The sequence below is a fragment of the Anarhichas minor genome, unplaced genomic scaffold, assembly GCF_050575085.1.
Source record: "Anarhichas minor isolate MPS153535 unplaced genomic scaffold, ASM5057508v1 ptg000058l, whole genome shotgun sequence".
Classification (NCBI taxonomy): Eukaryota; Metazoa; Chordata; class Actinopteri; order Perciformes; family Anarhichadidae; genus Anarhichas; species Anarhichas minor.
In genome coordinates, this window is record NW_027466504.1 from 7563529 (window position 1) to 7585380 (window position 21852).

Sequence of the window (21852 nt, forward strand, 5' to 3'; positions counted from 1 at the left end):
TTTCTGGTGATTTAAGTCTGTATCTTAAGACATCAAACTGTACTGTTAGAATGAAATACCTTGTACAATATTTGAAAAACAAATATTTGGCATATTTTATTCAATTATATTTTGGATTTAATTGGTGATATTCAATTTAATACTAATACTACTACAGTAAACAGACTTTAACTAAAAATTAAACAATAGCAGTTGGTCAGTTCTTAGATACGGACAACCCTTACAAAAGTGTATATTCCTACAAGCTCAGAAAAAAACTGATATATGTCAAAAACCAATCTCACTTTTTCACTATTACAATGTTTTAACTATTGGGTGAAAAAATGATACCACAAAAATGTATTTTTACTTGTCATCTTAATAAAATCATATGTCGTTTTGAGAGAATTTATTCATTTCAACAACATTTTGCTTCCGGACTGACAAATGCAAGGTGTCACATGTGGAACCTTGTTCCGCTGGGGTTTGTTTCCTTACGGTGATCATTTTGCAAACACCGCTACACTTCCTGTTCGAATTGTCATCAGAGGCGAACCACAGAAGCTAAACAATTGTTTCAGCTTTTGGACAACAATTATTAATGTAGCATAAATACTGTTCAACAATAATGATTCCGTACACGGTCAACATCAAACTCGCGGCTCGGACGTTGACTGGCACTCTAAATTTGCAGAATAAAACCGCTGTAGATTGGTGAGTACTGCACCTCTTCCGCTAGCATCATTTTGTAGCTGCTTCATTTAGTCAAGACGCGCTGATTGATGATGTCAATAAACTGCTAATTACATTGTATGCGTTTCATTATATTGTTCCCCTTCACGCCGCCTGCGAAGATAGCAGTGGCAATGGAGGCCGATAATGTAGTTTCGGTTTAACAACAACACAGAGAAACATGTAACGTGAGGGAATCTGGTGTCATGTGATGTAATGTGGTGTGACAGTCTGCTGGGCCTGGTGCATTTCCTTAACCCTGGCTGCAGTGTTAGTGATACAACTCGCTTTTATTCCTCATACTGCACATGGAGCATTTTTTGTTTTTTACAATTATTACAACTGAGACCTCTCACTGCATTAATGACCTTGAATAGAAACATTCAGTGTAACTGTTCTGGATATTATTCATGAGGTAGTAATGCTTCCTGTTATTATTCCCATGTTTTGGTTTACAGTCACACACTTCTTCCAGCTGTGTGTTGCATTAGCATGTTGCACCAGGGCTCATTAATCGATATTCTGTGTGTACAAAAAAACAGCTTTAGTTTATATTGGAAGTTCAAAAGTTGCTGTGAAATTGAGCTGTGATGTTTGTGCATTCGGGATTTTGATCCAGCCACATATGCGTGCAGACATTGTATGCACACTGGAGTGTGATGATAGCTGCAGACATGGAGTGGATTGGTGATCATTTGCTTCATGAGGTCTTAGGCCCAGCTCATCCTCTGTATGGTTACCCGTCATACGGAGAATCAGACTATCAAAGGGCAGCTAACCAAACTATTAAATGCTCCCGATGATTCAACTGATAATTAGTTTTCCATTACATACTTAAGATTTCCTACTATCACTTGATGTATTCATGTACTTTATTATATTTTTGTGTGTCTACGTGTGTATGAGTCGTTTTGTGTCTTACCTGGCTGCAAGATAAATTTCCCCTCGGCTTCAATTAAGTTGAAGTAGGCTCAATGACTCTCAATGGCTGAGTGACTCGCCTCCTCCTGTCATTCTCTCTGACTTTCATTTGCTGTAGGGGTTGGCAAGGGCTGATAGCTCAGGGATGTCACTCCAGTATTCTCATCATCGATCCAAAGACGTCTCAGACCATCCAGGTGTTGGAGAGGCACAAAGCCAACGTGGTCAAGGTGAGTTTCCTCAGTAAGCTGTCTTTCATCTGTTTAATTGTTTCTTCGTAGCAGGGCTGTGGGTAACGATTAGTTTCATTTGTTGATGGCTCTGTTAATTAATATCTGAATTCAATTATAAATGGTTTAGTCTATAACATGTCATAAACTTCTGAAAAATGCCCAAAACAATCTAAAATAGTTAAAAAATGTGAAAAACATACGACAATAAGTAAAATACAACAATATAGGATTAGTGAAATAATAATTAAACTAAAAGTTAAGAGAATGCCTTTGTATCTAGATACAGCCACAAACCCTCACATGTGTAAAGCTGTAACATAAAAAGGCCACAATCAAACAGGTTAAACATGATTGGGACAAATCTGTCGAATTAATGTGTTGGCTGAAGACATTCTGTTTCGGGACACTTGTTTATCTTCTTTTTTTTGCTATTTTGCTCTTCGTCAATCTCAAACCAGCTTTTTGGAAGCACAAATGTGCCGCTTAAAGTAAATTCAGCAGTACGGTTTGTAAGCTTCAGACGTCTCCAGAGCACTTACTGTATCTGTCATGCTGTGTGTCCCTTTTATATCCGTCTCTTTTGCTTTCCAGGAGCAATACAAACGCACACCTGCTGATGGAGTAATATTTCATCACCCAGTATTAACATTAGCATTGTGAAACCTTGAGCTAAGTTGTTGTCATCCCTCTCTGGCAGACACGTTCAGCTCACCGTGTAATGGTTGCTCCTGTATTGACGGATAGTCCTCTTTAGTGTATGAGTGTGTGTGTGTGTGTGTTAGCGTGTGTGTGTCTATATGTTCGATGTCTCCGTGTTTTGTAGAAAGGTAAATAATGGGCAATAAATTCCACGGTTATCAGTGCTTGGGCTCAATCCGAAGCTCTCGTTCCTCACTCCCAAGCGCACTTTAATCTTCTAAAGCACCGCGGCGACAGCAGCGGGCCATTCCTCACGAGCCTGACACGAGAAAAAAAAAGAAGTAGCCACAATAAAGAGCATGCCTATTCACAGATACAAGACAAATGATTGAAAACCACCAACTTGTTCATAGAGTCATTTGTCTTTTTAAGCATAGAGCCTGCGTAAGCTGCATTTAAATTGTTGTGTGTTTCCTATAGAGTCTGCATCTTTCTCCACGAAGCCCACATTTAATTGGACCGTAGTTATTATTTATAACCCGTCAAAGCACTACTACACTACAAGACCTGCTCTGGATAGATCTACAGTTAACCGGAAGATCTTTGCACCAGCTGTTGAGTCACTCAGCATGCGTTCTGTGTTTGATAGGTGAGGTGGTCGAGGGAAAACTACTACCACAACTTGAGCTCTCCCTACTGTCTGCGGCTGGCTTCGGGAGACGCCTCGGGGAAGATCATAGTGTGGGATGTGGTCAGCGGCACCGCCCATTGTGAGATCCAGGAGCACTCCAAACCTATCCAGGGTAAGAGATCTCCCCCCGCCCCCCCCCCAATTCACGTAGGCTTGGAGTGATTCCTTATCCACCAGTACTGGACAGGATGGGGATATTCCACTGGTGGCAACACTGTCGGGGAGAAACGTGGATTGTTTTCATTACGATGCTCTTACCCTCATTCTCTTGTCTTTCCTCCTGGCGCTCACTACGCCTCCGTGCTCTTCATTCCCTCATCCTCCTCTCTGTGTTGCTCGTCCTCTGTCAGACCTGGAGTGGCTGTGGACTCAGGATGCGTCTCGCGATCTGCTGTTGGCCATCCACCCGCCCAACTACATCGTCCTGTGGAACGGAGACACGGGCACCAAGCTGTGGAAGAAGAGCTACGCTGAGAACATCCTCTCCTTTTCTTTCGACCCCTTTGACTCCTCCAACATGGCGTGTAGGTGAACAACACTGTCCAAAAAATACAACAACAGTTTGTCATTTTGCCCTCCCACATATATGCGTCACGTCTCTATATTTCTATATTGTAGCCGGGTGTCTTACATTTACGATTCATCATCACTCACACATATCAGAGAGACTGCGCCAGCTCTAGAGAGATGCATGACTTTCAGTTATGCTAACCGCTGGTAGCATCACATTTTCCATACTTATACTTTTTTTGTGAATAGCAGAACTAAAGGGAAATTGATACTTTCTCAAGTGATGCTGAGTTGCTGACTCTACACTGACAGCTGTTACTAGCAAACGCATCTTCACAACGTTTTTAAAATGATTCTTTTCTGGGCAGTGCTGACCAGCGAAGGAATAGTCTTCATCACAGACTTTTCCCACTCCAAACCACCGGGCAACGCCGGCAAAAAGGTCTACATCGCCAGCCCCCACGCAAGCCCCGCCCACAACAAGCCTGCCCCCGCCGCCGCCCCGGCCCCTACCGGCGCCAAGAAGGCCCTCAACAAGGTCAAAGTGCTCATCACCAATGAAAAGCCCACGTAAGTTGTGACGCGTGAATACGTTGATCGCACGTTGAAAACCATTTCTAAAATCTATATACACTTCTTTTATTCTCTCTGTCACTTGTGCTGCTTTCCCCCCTTTTTCTATACGTTAACTGACCCGTTGAAAGTGAACCCTGACACCTTGTCTTTTTGGGAGGAATGACATGTGGCTATTTGTCACACCTGAGGCATCTTACAGAGGCATCTATCAGATGTGCTGTTTCTGTAAGAGGATGAAAGGACAGGCCTTGGCTGTGTGAGAATATGAATGGGTTCTGGTTGTGCCTGAGCTTGTTTGTTCGTTCAACCATCAAGAATCGAGACTGATCGATTTGAAGTTCAAATTTCCGCTTTTCCCGGGTTAAAGCCATCATATCGATTAAGCCTCGGTCCGGTGATCAATCAAAAGCAATTTGACAGATGTGTTACGACTCATTTTTTTCAATTCTCATGAGAAGTAGTGACTAACCTCATTTTCATGCCATTAAGTGACAAACTTCTATAAGCCACACTTTTCAAAAAGTTGCAGCGGATCAGCGACCAAAGGCCTGTTTGATGTGCTGGCAGCTTCCCTTCCTGAGCGCTTGTGACTGTCAGACGGGCTTATTTATAGCAGCATCGCCCCGGCCTGCTGTGTCCACCTACTCAACCGGCTCTATTAACACACACGCCATTAATCTTACTCGTCTCTCTAGCCTTGTCCTTTTCACTCTTTGTGTCTATGTCACACCTTCTCGCCTCATCTTTCGCGCAGTGTGTAATACATATGAATATATTTCTGTTATACAAGTTATCATGCACACATCTGGTGCTCATGTGAAAGTCCAAGCACGTGTGTGTGTGTGTGTGTGTGTGTGTGTGTGTGTGTGTGTGTGTGTGTGTGTGTGTGTGTGTGTGTGTGTGTGTGTGTGTGTGTGTGTGTGTGTGTGTGTGTGTGTGTGTGTGTGTGTGTGTGTGTGTTAATATTTTGTCAGGGTTTGGGCTTACCCGACGTTCTCTCTTTTTCTGTTTTTTTTTCTCTGAAGTCATTTTCTTCTTTTTTTTCTTGTATCTAAGACACAGAAGTCTCTTTCACAGTCTCTTTCTGATGTTCTGCCTTTGGTGGCTCAGATGATTCTGGCCCTTTCGCCACCTTTCTGGCCCTGACTCCAGTGAGCTGGTGACAGTGTGGTTTAGCTCAGCGACTCCTAAAGGTTCTCCTTTTTAAGTCCATGTTATCTGTTGCGCCTCCCCCCCTGAGAGGATAACGATCTCCATTGTGTTCTAAAGTTTGTCTCTCCTTTATTTGATCTCATGGGGACTTAGAGGAATGAAGCTGTAGGAGTGAGTTATTGCCATGGTCCCGCTCATAAACGTTGAGAGAATCAGCCCTCTGTTCCTTCCTGATGGAAGTGCTAAACACTTGTGACTGCTTTGTTGTCGCACGGATGGATCGCACCTGGCTGCTGCCATGGATGATGCTCTTTGTAATTCGTTTTTAATCGCAACAGACTTACCTCAACATTTTTACGACGCACAAAATAATAGAAGTTTTTTTTTGTGTCTGACGCTGCCGATACCTGCGTAATTCATCCGCCTCCTATCATTAGACCAAACTCACGTCTCAGTTCCTGCTCTTTTGCCTGAGAGTCACAGAGGCCGCAACAGCAATAACTAATTCATTCAGCCTTCTGCACAAGACGACGGGAATAAAGATCAAGTTGATCCTCGAAATGAGACCGTTTTTTTTTATTAAACTTGTTTTAAGACTTTCTCATCCATCTCTGGTGTATTTGCATATTTCATATGTGCTGATACGGCAGAGTCTCATTATATCTTTGGTGATGTGTGTGCTGAATGAGACTTATTCATTTCTAGTCATTAAAATGTACTTTTAGCCTCTTAAAACATGTCCTGTGCGCGGTACATTTAGTTTAAAACAAGTATGCAAAACAGTGGCCAAATGTAGGAATACATTAGTTTATAGATAAATGTGCTTCGGGCTTTTATCTTACCTTTTTCCGAGTTAAAAAAAACAAACAAACTCGCACTGAAATGAAGTTCCTCTTTCCTCTTTGTGTGGCGCCGTAGTGCGGAGGCGGTGACGTTGAACGACTGCCTGCAGCTGTCCTACCTGCCGTCCAAGAGGAACCACATGCTGCTGCTTTACCCCAGAGAGATCCTCATCCTGGACCTGGAGCTCAGCCAGACGGTGGGCGTGGTGGCCATCGAGCGCTCCGGCGTGCCCTTCGTTCAGGTGAGACACCGCGTTACACGTACAGGCAAAATCTGTGTGTTCGGGGATCTCAGTAAAGCTTGAAGTTCGTGGAGGTCGCAAACCTACAAAGAGTTGATCGTCGCCGTTTTTGGTGGAAAGAAGGTGGCGAATTTGCCAATTTCATGAATTATTTTCAGGTCAGTGTTCGTCCTTTTTTTCTAATGTGATGGAGAGGCATTCCTGCTGTGCATTTAGAAGTTGTCTTTGCATGACAGCGACATCTTAGTTGGTGAGGTAAATGCAGGGATGGCTGTCTCACTCCAAAGCGCTTCCTACACCACCACCACCCCCCCCCCACCCCCCACCCCCCCCCCCCCACCCCCCCCAAAATGAACCCAGTGCACAATTTCTACTTTTATTGCGTTACTTGAGGGGCTTTACCTTAACCTGTTTTTTACTTTATATGGATGAATCTTCCAGCAAGCCAATTCCCCCCTGCCGTGAATGATAAAGCTCTCCACTTTTCATCCACCCTCTCAGCGCTCTCCTCATCAAGGTCTGACGGCCGCACTGTGAAAAACCTCACCAGCCTCCGTATTTCTATTGTCACATTCAGCCGCCCCGGTGACCTTTTAGGTGCCGGTCCTCTTCTTTCGGAGCCTGGATTTCTAATTGGAAATTGATGAATGCTGCGGGGGTGTTGGATGGAGGATTTGTCACGGCTGCAGAGCCAGTAATGGAACAGAAACTCTCTCTTAATGTCACTCTGTTCACTCCCAGCTCTGTCTGCAAGCCAATGGCCATGATGGTGGCTTGTCATTACGCCGAGGAGGTCTCACGGGCTTCACTGCGGTGGTTCTATTCTATTTGAGCCATAATATGCCCTTGGAAATCCATAACCTTCAAAGTTCTGCCTGCATGCAGACGCGTGGACCCGCTTACTGCGCCTCAGTTTATCCCGACAGACAGTTGACATTTTCTGTGTGCGTGGAATTGTGTTCCTTTCTATTTTTTATTGCACTTCCATAAATCATACTTATTTTGTGTTGTCAGTGATCTTGTTTTAATAAATGTGCCCGTGGTTAAACGGCACAGAGGTGGAGAACAAACCTTTTGTAGTCGAGGAGTAAGCCCTGAAGTCACAGAGCAGGAGTGGAGAGGTATTACTCAGCCGCCCAGGCTCTGTCCGGCCAACGCCTCCCTCCTCTTTAAGTGTTATAAAGTGCTTGTCACACAGCCACTTTGCATGACTGATGACACAGCTTCAGCAAAAGTCCAGGCTGGAGTGTAGAAGATCCCAGAGCCAAGGAAAGACAGGGAAGTATAGACGCATCTATACTCCACACTGTCCGATTCGGCACATACACGATGTGCACAGAGTCGCCCTTCAGATGTTCAGTAGCTGAACATCTGAAGTGGTGCTGAGGGTTTCAAACCATTAGTTGGAAAAGAACCACAAAGGCGATGCTCAAAAAAACAACAGATAAATGGAAATTGCCATATAATTACTAAAACTGTAGGCCATAACCCCAACTATGTTCTTCTGTTTGAAATGTACATAATAAACTGAGCACTGAAGATGCTTTCATCTTAATGACGTAGCTTAGTGCAGTTCATCTTGTGCACACAAGCGTCTCAACAATGGATGCCTTCTGCTTGTTTCATCCATTGAGAGCATTGAGCCGGAATACTTTCATTATCACATGGAGTCAGTTGGTATATTAATGAGTAATATTTCTTTATACTGTCTAGAGCTGAAGTGCTCAATTGATTACTCGATTAACAGAAAACTATTTTCACAATTAATTAAGAACTTTTCAAGCAAATTCACCAAACTTTCCTCAGTTCCAGCTTCTCCAGTTTGAGCATTTGTTATTTCCTTACTGTGAATTGAATCTCTTTTGGGTTTTGGACTGTTAATTGGACGAAAGGAGCGATGTGAAGACGTCACTTTTCTTTGACACGTATGTGGTGCAGTGCTCCCCCTGACTCTCTCTGTGTGTTCAGGTGATCCCCTGCGCTCAGAGGGATGCCCTCTACTGTCTCCATGAGAACGGGTGCATCACCCTCCGAGTGTGTCGCTCCACCACCACTGCAGAGGAAGCGGCAGGTATGAAACCTCTTCACGGAGACTTACACACACACACACACACACACACACACACACACACACACACACACACACACACGTTAGCTGTACTGTACTCACTCACAAACCACTCTCACTGCTGTGATGTCCCCCCCAGTCATCCTCCATTGAGCCAAACTGCACAGCAGTCAGAGCCTGTAGCCGCTCTCTATGTTTCAGTGCATGTAGCCCCTTACTGTGTCATTTATCTCTGGCTTAGTGTTATAGGCCAATGGGAGTCCATTGTTGCCGAATCTCTCTCTCTCTCTCTCTCTCTCTCTCTCTCTCTCTCTCTCTCTCTCTTCCTCTCTCTCTCTTCCTACTCTCCTTGCTATCTCTTCCACGCTCATTTTTCTTTCTTCCTACCGTTCCATTTTGTGATGTCATTTATTCCCTTATTTCCTGTCTTCTTTCCTTATCTCCTTCAATCCTTCCTCATATCTCTCTACTCTGTTCCTCTTCTTTCCTCTCACTTATTCAAAAATATCTTCGCCGCTCTCTCAATCACACTTTCTCCCACTCTTGTCTACTTCCCCTCGTCTTTCTGCTTCTATTCCCTTGATTAATAACATCTACTCAATGTCTTCCTCTATATTTCCTCCTTCCTTTTCTCCTCCTTATTTTCTGTCCCCTTCCATTCACGTGTTCACCAATTTGTGCTCTGATTCCCCTTTTGTCAACTCCCCGACCCTCTAATAATATTTCTCTCCCCCCCCCCCCCCCCACTCCTATCTCCTTCTATGTCTCTCTCTTCTCTCTCCATCCATCCTCCTCTCCACCAGACCCCGATCAGAATGTGTACGAGCTCATGTACGACCTGCGTTCTCAGTGCGATGCCATCCGAGTCACCAAGACAGTCCGGCCGTATCGCATGGTTATCTGTCCCGTCAACGAAAACAACGCTGCGCTAATGGTCAGCGACGGCAGAGCCATGCTGTGGGAGCTCAAAGCCCACACCGGCAAGGCTGCCGTCAATCCCAGGTGCACACACACACACACACACACACACACACACAGATAATTCTGCGAGGCTACATTACATTTTTGTGGCTGAAATAGCAGGGAGAGGTAACGGTTAAAAGTTTGAATACTTTAAAAACTGACTTTCTGCATAATCCTCTGACCTACATTTAGTCTTCTAGGTAGGGGGTGCACAGAGTTTAGCTATCAGTGATGAGCCCTGCTTCCCTTTGATGGAGCGCTCTCTCGCTGCAGTCGAGGAGACATTTGTGTATTTCTCTCTGTAGTTGGCTTCCTGTGCCAGGCAGGGAAGAGGTCTGTCTGCCTGCGAGCATTTAAAACCAGAATGTATTTTGGGCGAACAAGAGAAATCTCGGGATGAGGGGACGGCATGCTTTAGCTTTTTGCCACTTTGTGATGAATGATCTTATTATAGTCTTGTTTGAATTCATTCGCTCTGCAGTCTCAGACGGATGGGCTTTCTATTTCGGGACTACTGCAAAGATGGCAGTTGTCTTTCGCACCACGCTCGATCGATAATCCGACGCTTTCTTTGTGGTTGTTTTAACGTTCTTGTGCTCTGGTGTCCCCAAACAAACCCTATAAAGGTGGTTTGGTATACTGACACGAATAATAATTCCCGTTACGTTGTGTAGTCACGTGTGTGCCAAGCATGTAGAGATAAATTAAAAAGGAGTCGTGTAGAGTGGAACATTTCACTCTGTTCCACCTGCTCAGTCATAAGCTGTAGAAGCTCCATCACAGCAGTTATGGAAATATCCTTTACGAGCAATCATTTCTGTTTTTGTTTTTTTTAATTAAATTCTTTTTATTGAGCTGTCTCTGATCAATACAAGGAATCAGTAGACATGTCGTCCCCCATGAATACGGCTGTCTCCCTCTGGTTCGATCATTTATCATTTGCACAAGCAATATTCATTCATCACTCTCCATTCTCTTGGTTTCTATAACGGCCAGGCTTTCAAAAATGTGTATGATTAATAATCTCTCTCCCCCTCTGTCAGTTCCGGCCTGACGCCGCTCTACACCCCCGTGTCATTTTGTGGAGCTCCGCTGGGTCCAAACCAGAAAAGGATTCAGGATCTCTCTCTCAACAGCATGATCGGTAATTTCACACATCGCCATCGGCACCACCTAGCGAGCACCACACATGTTGGGGTCTTCAACATGGCAAAATGTCCCACACAGTGGGTAGAAAGTCAAAGTTTTCACACCTGGTTGTGTCGCGCTGTGTAAATCTCATACATTGAAGTAGCAGCTACCAGTGTTTACGGGCAGGTTTGCACATCTGGATCTGGAGACTTCTCCCCTCTTTGCGGAGCTGTTTGAGCTGGGAGAGGTTTGTTGGTTTTCGATGATGGACAGCAACCTTTGCTCACCGATTCTTTTATGGGCTTTAGGTCAGGGCTTTGACCTGTCCACTGCAGAACATCCGCCTTGTTCTTTGCCACTTCATGGTCTCTTTGGCCTTACCTCCGGCCCATTTTCAGTCTTTTTGCCGACCTCCTCTGGTTATTGTCATTGTTTATTTCTAATTCACATTAGAACATTTTTATTATTTGTTTTTTGCAATTTGAAATGGCCAAGTATATTGTGTGTGTGATTACTAGGAAAAATATGTAGATTTATTGCATTTAAATTCAACATAATCTGAAAACATACAAAACATGTAATTATTTTCTATTCACGGCATATCATTTCTTTCTTCCATAGAAGGATGGCTTTTATTTTTGTAAATAAAGTAAGTAAGGCGAAAACTAAAAGGAAAGGAGACATAGCTGTGTGTGTGTGTGTGTGTGTTCATACATCTGTGTGTGTGTGTGTGTGTACCTGGCCGTCTTATATCTTTTACTGTACTTCAGGTAGTTGGCTCTCTACTTTAATGTGTGACTGCTGCTTTCTCCTCTGCGCTCTACACAGGCCGGCGTTATTCCCCAGTCTGAGCGGCTCAACACAAAGAGTCCCGTGGGTGCTTGGGCCTCCTCTCTCTCTCTCTCTCTCACTCTCTGTTTACCGTCTCATCCTTTTGCTTATGACGTGTTTCCATCTCGCTCTCTCTCTTCTCCCTGTTGATTTAGAACAGAGCTGCCTGTCAAAAGATGAATGTAGGTATAAAATAGTAATGTGATGCAGGATTCTTTCCTTTTGTTCATTTTTGTTTTAAAACATTTGTCACTTGTAGTCAGTAAAATTCAAACTGCCCGTGAGCTGAGGGCCTTGGGGAGGTGGAGCAGTAGTAGTTATGCTGGGATAAGGGGAGAGCTGTCTCTCTACACACACACACACACACACACACAGATTGGAGCCAGCTACCGCCCGTAGGAATAGCTTTGTCTGACAGTTGGTGACTAAAGCTCTCGTTATGAGCGAACGTCACTGGCCTGCAGTTTCCAACATTTTGTTGCTGGATGTTAAAATGTGATGCTGATAGGCCGACACAAGAAGAGCATCGGGCGGATAACGGCAAACTGATCATCGCTACAGGCAAGAGCTGCTGCCTGGAAAACCATATTTGCCTCCATTGCATATTTTCATTCGTGACGATCGGTTATACGTATGTTTTTATTGATGTATTGGTTTGTTTGGAGTTATGCCCTCCTCTCATTTTATTATGTCTTCAAGCTGCAATGAACGCTCACATAGAGGGACATTACATTTCCAACGGAAAGTGGACTATTATGGCGCAAGAAGTGAAAACCAAATGGATTTTTCAGCCGGTACCAATTATAACTTCAAGGCATTTGCACCAATCTGCTTTGCAGAAAATGCACAAAAGGAGAGGATCGCTCATTTAGAACGTTTTTCATTTTGTCATTAACTGTCTGATTGGGAAAAGCATTGCCATCAAATCCATCCCTCGGTAAATATAGAGTGTGTTTATGTCTTTGTAAATATTAAAGGGCCATGGGCTTGTGTTTATGGGGAAAACTGATGTTGCATTTTATGACTGCCTGATATTAGAAATGTGGTGAAATCAGCAAAGTAGATTTAAGTAGAGAACGCCTATCGCTTCTTCTGGGTAAAATGTTGGTCTGTGGCTTAATTGTCTCAACTCACTATAAATTCTTTCAGATCATTAACTGACTGCCCTTAATGAAATAAACAATACTGGTTGTTTTCTGCTGGCTTCAGCTGCAGTCAAATAATGTGAGCTCTTCCACTCCAGCTGAAGAACGGCTTCGGATTAGATCGGTAAAGCCAAGTTGAAAGTGTTATTTTGGGCTAATGAGCTCTGGTACAAATGGTTTCTAGAGCTCTGGAAGAAGGAGGGAATAGAGAGATAACCGCACACTTCCCTCAACGCTACAAAAGATTAGGTTTATTCCAACATGTCCCGACTTATGCCTTCAAATGACGCCGTGTCACTCGATGACTCGCACCTGCACAAAATCAGGACTCGGCGTCTGTCTTGACGTATATGCCGCCTCATCAGGAGTTGTAGCAGGAGCTGCACATCAATAGTTAATGCTGTCGGTACGTCGGGTAGCTTCACGTCATAGTTTGTCATATTGTGTCTTATGTTTGGCTTCATTTGCTCGCATTTGATTTTTCTGACACGTTTGGTTTTTGCAAATGCGTGACCCACTTACTGTCACAGATAAATAAGCTGTTGCAGTTTTAATGAGAGATCCATACGGATGGTTGCTTCAGAGTAACCGTCTAAATCCTGTCCAGGACCCCCCCCCCCCCAAACATTTACAGATCGAAACCACTCCGCACATATTATTTAAAGTCCTGTAGAACAGAATATGAAAAGTTATAGGGAACCATTCAAGTAAAGTCATGCAGACTTACTCAGCTACCAGACTTCTCACCTAAATTGGATCAGCTTGACTAAATTCTGCCTAAATATTAAATTGGACTCGGTTGTATTAACACAAGCACAACATTTAAAGACGTGGACCAGGGCCAAAGGACATATGAGGACGTTCCTAATTGGAGCTTCAAACCCATAAATTGTCTCTGTAATTTTGTCATACAGTTCACGTTGTAACACTGATTTATTGCAGATTGCATGCCCTGGTTTTAGATCCATGGAAAATAGAAGGAAAGCGGGACACTTAATGGACACTGCTCATGTTCTTGTAGCAATGTTCAGCACGCTAGATTTACTGTGTTTCATATTATTGAGTCATTAATTAAGTCGCGAGTGTTGTGTTTTTGACCCTCCAGGTCAGACCTTGATAGCCGGTGAGGCTCTTTCTCCATCATCCAACCAGCAGGAGGTCCAGTTGAAGTTCCTGCTGACGGGCCTGCTGTCCGGTCTGCCTCTGCCACCGTTCGCCCTCCGCATGTGTCCACCTCTTACCACCAAAAACATCAACCACTACCAACCCCTGCTGGCTATAGGTAGGTAACAATGCACACACGCTACAAAACGCACTGAACAGCAAGGCACTGCCACTGGCAGGGTGGGGGTTCTATTCCCAAACAAACGATCTTCTCTAATAAATTCTGCATGTTCTCTGTGAAGGAGAAGTGTTTAAACACTTGTGCTGTATTCTTCTGCTGGTCTAGACCATTTCAATGGATTAAGGAAGGACGGGGATGAAGTCTTTGCTCAGCTGGTAGCCAGTCAGTAGGCTTTAGTATGTTGCTAACAGTAGCATGTCAGCACAACATTAGCCTGCATATGACCTGCTGTATTAACATATTTTAGATAATTGGAGTAAGATATCTATAGTATGTGTCAGTAACTTCTTAAAAAATGGGGGGATTGTCAACGAATTCATGCATTTATATTTACACAGTTGCATGAAGGGACACATTCCCATGATGATCATGAGTTTTTTCAAATCTGTTTTAGGTTTCTCCTTTATTTTTAGACTACTTCATTACTGATTAAAGGGACTGTTCACCCTCTTACCTGTTGCCCTATTAATGAATCGAGATGCGAGTGAGCCAGTGTTGGAGATATTGGCCGTTAAGATGTCTGCCTTGTCTCCATTATAATGGAACTATATGGCACTCAGCTGCTGGTGCTCAAACCGCCAAAAACATACATTTGACAAACTCAACAGCAAATGTCTCTTTTAGGAAATCATGACCCGGTTACTCAGAGCGGGTTGGTTGGGTATATTTCTGCCATGGTTGTAAATTATCTTGTCACATGTTCTCTGTCTCAGTGGTTGTCATTCATCAGGCCATCTCTGTAACAACCACAGATATATACGGATTGCAAAGCAGAAGCTTTTCTGGTTTGATTAGTGAAATGTTGCTGCCCAGTGATGACGGCACAACACATCCGGTGAGTGAGGAGTGCTTTGGAGGCCACAGGGCTGGATGATTGTGCAGCTGCAGCTCCACATTTTGATTGCACTGGAAAGAGTGAACAGAGCAGGGCCAGACCTTAATCATTGCTTCATCACGGGACAGGAAATTAACAGCTACTGATATGAAGGCAGGCATCGAGCCAAGCAGGCCATTACCTCAGAATAGCAACACAATTATTAGATATATTTATTTATATGCTCTGCCTAAAAGACCTGTCAAACGGAATCTCCAGGTAAGCAATTCCCAGTAGTACGCCAAGTAGGTTTTAATTAAAAAGCTGCTTTAAATGTTGGCTTTTAATATTCTCTTTGTCGTCCAATTAATGCAAGCTATTGAGGTTGCAGAAAAATATTCTTTTGGAGTTGCAAAGTGTTCCTTGAACTTGCCGACTCTTCTGTTAAACCATCTTGACACATTGCAAATTCTCATCTTTGAGTTTAAAAACGTTGTGATTCCTCTAATATAATGCAAACATCAGAATGTCAGAATATGCAAATCATTTCTTTGAATTTGACTCTTTAAGACAGAAAGTCAGTAAGTAACAGTCCATTAAATCTGACTGTGCGGCCTCAAACGATACAAAAGGCGTCGACCTAATCTGAGATATCGGCCTCCGCTATTACTCCCCAAAGGCCGCTGCCAGACGAGAGAGAGGACATTTGTTTTAGATTAGCATAGCCATTTTCTTCAAAAGCTACTCTATCTTCTCCACAGTAATGACGCATAACATTAGAAAAGTTTCAATTTGAATGGGAAATTAAGAGCAGAATTGTGTCTGTGTGTGTGTGTGTGTGTGTGTGTGTGTGTGTGTGTGTGTGTGTGTGTGTGTGTGTGTGTGTGTGTGTGTGTGTGTGTGTGTGTGTGTGTGTGTGTGTGTGTGTGTGTGTGTGTGTGTAAATATCTGTGTGCACACACTCGCCCAGGCGTACGTACTGCTGTTCTCTGCCCGACGCAGCAAACCTTCAGTTTAGTTGTCGAGCTGAAGAATTGGCTCCGTTCTGTCCCCTGACATAGCCCACATAAATAAATCACATCTCAAAGATACATCGCCACACGCAGACACAAGCAGATGAATAGCAACACCGTCAACCTCGCACATCTTACAACCATTTGTCACTTTGATATGTGCATCACGTCCACAATGGTGGGACGCAGAGACCACCGAGGTTCACTCCACATTATTACTTAACGACTGCGATGGCTCTAAAAGGCCTCGAGGGATGGCCGCCGCTCTCCTCCGTCTGTTATTTATAGATGTGTCTCAGGCGTGTTTTGTTTTAAGTGAAGGGGCGTGTCTACCTCAAAATAAATAACAACAACCACCATTCTTTCAAAAGCAGCAATTTCAGAAACACTTGTGAGTCACAGACCTGTCATTTTTTTCTTTTTTTCAATCAGTTTGTGAACTGTGGACGCGGAGGGGCAGTAGGAGCCCACCGCGCTACAGATGGTGTGCGGTTGACTTGGCACAGCTGGCTCCCAGTGGCGCCTTGAATCTAAAACCAGAACAGGGCGATTGAGTTTTCTATCATTTGTCAGGTCCCCATAGTCAGTTTGCAGAGTCAAGTAGTTAAACACTCGCAAGCTGCATTATTGAATTGTGCCTTTTGTTCCACTTCCTGTGAGCTGTCCCGTGAATAGTAAGTTTGGGGGAGTGGATAATTATATATTGGGGATTAAGCGGATGGCACATAACGCTGAAAGGTGGAGGAGGTATAAGTATCTTTAATTAAAATGGTATCTTCAGGCTTATATATTTCATTTCTTGTATTAGCACAGTTGAAAATGACGCATACAGTATATTAATGCAACAAGGTAGAAGTTACCGTAACATAAGAAACTGCCACATTTGGAGTCTTTGAATCCGATATTTCAATTAATAATAAATTGAACACATTCTCGGTTAACAATTGCTATTGTCTCCTACTCGGTAATGATGCCGAGGTTGGTATTGTGACAGCTGTTCTGGGAGGCGTTGGCTTCTGTCACCTTTGTTGTTTACCAAGAGCCAGAGAATACACCTGATCATTAAATCCAGAGCGATCCGTGGCCGAGTTCTTGGCAGACACGGCTCACTCTGTTTCTCGGCCTCTGTTTGGGTCTGCGTTAGGTTTCTCCCTAGTGTGTAGTGGAGTTAATAGGGAGACTCCTCGAGTCTCGGTGAAGCGACACCAGTCGGAAGAACAACCGAAGGAAGCCGAGTTTTTACACCTTCCACTAGGTGCAAATAGAGCAAGAGATGGGATCTCACTGCTGAAGGTGTGAAAGCACAGGGGGGGGGCAGCCGAAGTTTGATTACAGCTAGACAGAAGGGCAGGGTTTCCCATCTCTGTTTTCTCTATTTCCTTCTCTCACTTTCCCCCTCTGTCATTCAGGCTCCTTGCCCGGGATGACTGAGAGAGGGAAAGGTTACAGAGGCTGTGCATTCAGCCGAGCTACCCAGAAGCAACGCTGTCTGGTCTTCTGTCTGTAACGCTATGACCTGACAGCTCCATTACAGATAGGTACAAGGCCCAGAGCCTTACTTTTCAGTGACGTGTAGACAAACACTGACAACCTGTCATCCTTTCCTAATCATCTGAGGGTGGGTGGCATGTCTAATTATTAATCCGAGCTCACCCGACAGCTATTCTTTGCTGCATTGTTTGGATCTACAGAAAGAAACCGCATTAAGAGTGTGATAAAGTATCAACGCAGCAAAAACATAAATTTGTTATTGACAAAATGTGAGAAATAAACGGCTGAGATGAAGGAAGCTACAGAGGCATGCACCTCAAAGAGCAGCACAACTCTCCCATGGACTAATTCTTGTTCTTAGCTCCATTGGTCTGTCAAAGGCAATATCCGTTACGTTCAGCACCGTCATCAGCTGTGCTTCTTGTTGAAACATATTACATTTAGGATTGGTATCAGATTCGATGCACCAAATGCAACAAAATGATTCTTATAATTTCGCCAAGGATCAAATGATTTGCTCATTATGATGAAGCAGAACTCTTACAGTGTAGACGATTAGCCATGATCCAGTTTCGAAGTGTGTTTGCTTAATTGTGCCGTTAGCATTGGCCATATTTAAATGACTAGTTTCACATTTTTCGAAAGACACTATAAGTGTAAGATGAGAAGATTAATACCACTCTTATGTTGTATGGTAAATATGAAGCTACAGCCAGCAGCTGGTTAGCTTAGCTTCTCATAAAGACTAGAAGCATAACAAAATTTGCCTCCCGACACCTACACGCAAGTGCTTTAACACTAACTAGAGGTCATTTTCTGTTTGCTGTCGTATTTGAAGAATCCGTTCCAGAATCAAAGTCAACGATTTTCATTTCTCACCTCAGCAGACCATACGGAGGGGCAGCCTCTTCTTGATCAGCTTGATTAAAGTAAACACATGTTGGCTGTGAGGCAACTCGGGGACAGAAGTATCTATGTTTATCTCCATCCACCCACTTCCTGTATGCCTGCCATCTACCAGCTGTACAGGAAGACACACACACACACACACACACAGATGCCCATGCGGCGCTGCCTATGGCCACCTCCAGATGTTGTGTCAGCATGTGGTCGTCTCGCTGAAGCCAAGTGCAAACTGAGCAGTCCTATGCAGAGGGACACATCAACACATCAACCTGAATAATAGGATAATCATAGCAGTAGATGTGCTCCTGCGTGTGTTCACCATAAACTTCCCCAAACCTTGTTAAACACTATCAAAGCATCGTGAGAATGGACTTCTGATTGGCTTCCACATCTGCTGCAGCGTTGTTGTTTTTTTGCAATGCTTCCAGAATTGAGCAATTATTTTAATTGCTCCGTCTTTCAGCTTCCTCGCTTAGGTTATAACCTCAATTGTGTTGTGTTTTTTACAACTGCTTATTTTCCCCACTAATGTAATACAAGCAAATTACATTCTACACAATCAGGAAAAAGCTATTTTTCATAGTCTAAATAGACTGTCAGCTTTTTACGGTGTGAAGCCGAAAGTGTAGATATGGGCTCTTATTACTTGTTTGGTTAAAATATAAAAAGGTATATTACAAATAATCACCAATATAAATCACTGCACAATACTGATTATACAAATCTACATTAAATAATGAACTAGCAAAATGGAAGCTTAAATTTGACATTACTTGTTCAAATCCGCAGAAGAATTGAAAAAATTATTTTTTTTCAATTCGGTGCTAAAAACTTTCCTTCCATGTGCTAAACGAGGTTGCAAGTTGATTAAAAGTTGCTGGAGCGTCTCCTCCTCCAGCCAGGAGCAGAACATCGACTCGCTGCTCCACGCTGGGAGCAAACACTGACACCACGCTTCTGGAGACCAAGGCTGTATTGCTGGGCCCGCTGGAAAGAAGGGAGGCACGGGAGAACCAGAACCAGGACTGCGCGTATTAGACTGTCGGACCCCTGCAGCAGTAAAATGAGTAACTGGTGCTCGGAAACACTACCACTTTCGTACACAGGGACTCGCCAAAATCAACACAAAATGAAAGTTCTTGTCGTAACTTAAACTTGTTATGCCCCCCGATTGGTAAACATAAAAAACAACTTGTCAATTTTGCTTTGATTTTTATTTTAAAAAAATTCTTACGGTATGAACAAATGTGAAAGAAACATCACTTAGTCAAACCTCCTCAGAGTGTCAAATGTCAGCGGCAGTATTTAATCAGATGGAGTTTGGGTGGGGGGGTTGGAGCTGTATTTTCCCAGCAGCAGATGTTCTCAGGCTGTGAGCCGAGTGACACGGGTTTGATGTGGAGCCTCAATCCACACCTACTGCAGTGACGGGGAACACGCAGAGGTGTCGCCCTGTCACACCGTCTCTGTGATCCTGCTGGAGGGTAGATGCTGCTACCTTAAGTAACTGTAAGCCTTATGTCCTATGTGTCTTATGCACTGCTCTTTTCCTCTTGTTTCCTCTTCCCAGGCACCAGCAATGGGTCTGTACTGGTCTATAACCTGACCAGTGGTCTTCTCCACAAAGAGCTCAGTGTGCACTCCTGTGAAGTCAGGTAAGATTTTTGTTTCTGTGTAGTTCAATGTACAACCAGGCAGAACGTCCCCAGGGTCAGCGCTTCAGTTCCCACATTAGATGAAATATCTGTAGATTGACACATTAGATGAACCCCTGTGGGCCAGTCAATCAGCTCGAGGGTGGGTTGATTTTGAGGCGATTGTTTTTTGGGCTCATTAGAGTTTGCAGAGGCAATTGGCAGTCACATAATTAGAGTGCCTTCTCAGACACACAGTCTCAAGGAGCTGACAAAAATACTGCAGAGATGCCTCGGGATGTTTAGCCCAACAACTAACTGAATGTAACAGGAGGGAGCTTAGATGCACTTGAAAAATGGGACCAGCTTTGCATACCGTACAAATCAATCACAACAACTCAATCAATGGCATTACAAGGCCTGTTTTTTACTATGTTTGTGTGTTCATTCGGGGCAGAGAGAAGGAGACGATGTGTTAAATTAGGGATGTCCAATGTTGCAGATCTGCCCAAGGCTGCTGATGTAACACTCAGAAACAGTAAGTGTAGTGCTGTGTTTGTCCAGTTAACAGTGACAAACATACAATCGCTGCCAATTCACGATTCATTTGGAAGAAAACCACTTGTTACTGATCTCCACAAAAGGACAACGACATAACTTCTAGATCTTCTTTACTAAGTTCATCTGTGCTCTCTATACATCGTTCTCACACATTTCAAGTGTAAAGCCCTGTGAGGCAGATTTGTGATTTTTGGGCTTTACAAATATATTGAGTTTTAAAAAACTATCCAGATCATACGGCGACCTTCTGCATCAATGACCCAATAGAGCAAGCACACAAGCGTTTTCTTTTGACCCCGCCTCCCAGCCGTCGGTCCAGCCTCTTTCTAGGGCTCATTCACATGAACGGAGGAAGGGAAATAACTCTGGATTCTTTAAACAACTTTTAGGACCTAATCATTTAAAAATGGGGGAGCAGTCGAAAGTGAGAGTGAAAGGGATTTTGGAGTTTTTCCACGGACTGTTGTTGTCCTCTGTTGGTGCCATAGCGCTCTTCTAGTAGCAGCAGGGATTCTGCTTGGCGCTTCCACGCTTTAAAATCCGTTCTTAGTGACCAGAGCGTCCGGACTGAGACTCATCTGTTGAAATCTGATTGGAATCACATTTCAAACCTCCTCCAAATGGTGTCTCGTGATGTTTTTTTGCTGTCCAGACTTTCTAAAATCGATCTCAATCGACCAAAATGTCTGCAGGGAAAAAGGCCAATGGATTTCTGGGTGAAATGCATTCTGCATATAAATACCATTTTCCATTGTTACTCAGAACACATTACTTAATGTTTTTATGTTGGGAATCTAAATGTTCCTTAAACCTCTGAACACTAAACTATTCCCTGAAGTCTAAGTAGCTACATAATGAACCCGTCAATAACGCATCAAAGGAGCCGTTCAGGGAAAAGCAGAACTCTATATTAGGAAGCTTTCTTTCTCTGTTCATAACCGAGCATTTAAAAATAGAAATTCTAAACACGAGTAGTAATGAACAGTTGCTGATGATCATTTCTAAGAGCTGATGACATAACTGGCACAACATTTAAGAGCTATTGAGTTGTGAAACTCTCCCATACATGTTGAAGCTATTGTAGAGATTCTGTTCAATACTTGTAATGTGTCGTCATGCCTCCATGCTCAGTCGACTATTATTTAAGTATTTGTTTCTCTGTTGTCTGGATAACAGTTGTTATTGTGTGAAGAATATCTTTGTTCTCTGGGATCACAAAAGGTATTTTTGAAGTGCTACTACAGAGATAAATGAGAAATCCAAGGGAGAGTACATGGTATGCAGTCTCCTATGCCTTCATATGTACTGATACAAAATATTTAAAAAACACCAGCTAACAGGGCCAGAGCACTGATTGGTGCGAGGACCCTATTGAAAGGCAAATTATTATTATTATTATTATTTATGCAAATGAATCACCAGGATCATAGGTT

At 43.4% G+C, this 21852-nt stretch overlaps 1 protein-coding gene across 1 annotated transcript in view; it reads left to right on the top strand.

Moving 5' to 3' along the window:
* The first annotated feature begins 492 nt into the window (after positions 1 to 492).
* wdr11 (WD repeat domain 11) overlaps positions 493 to 21852 on the top strand; it is a 42396-nt gene continuing 21036 nt past the window's right edge. The window contains exons 1-11 of the mRNA XM_076076537.1: positions 493 to 693; positions 1751 to 1862; positions 3154 to 3307; positions 3546 to 3719; positions 4074 to 4275; positions 6352 to 6517; positions 8486 to 8588; positions 9389 to 9587; positions 10592 to 10692; positions 13761 to 13937; positions 19795 to 19879. Of these exons, the coding sequence (XP_075932652.1) occupies positions 608 to 693; positions 1751 to 1862; positions 3154 to 3307; positions 3546 to 3719; positions 4074 to 4275; positions 6352 to 6517; positions 8486 to 8588; positions 9389 to 9587; positions 10592 to 10692; positions 13761 to 13937; positions 19795 to 19879 (1559 nt within the window). The 5' untranslated portion in view covers positions 493 to 607. The remainder of the gene's footprint in view (positions 694 to 1750; positions 1863 to 3153; positions 3308 to 3545; positions 3720 to 4073; positions 4276 to 6351; positions 6518 to 8485; positions 8589 to 9388; positions 9588 to 10591; positions 10693 to 13760; positions 13938 to 19794; positions 19880 to 21852) is intronic.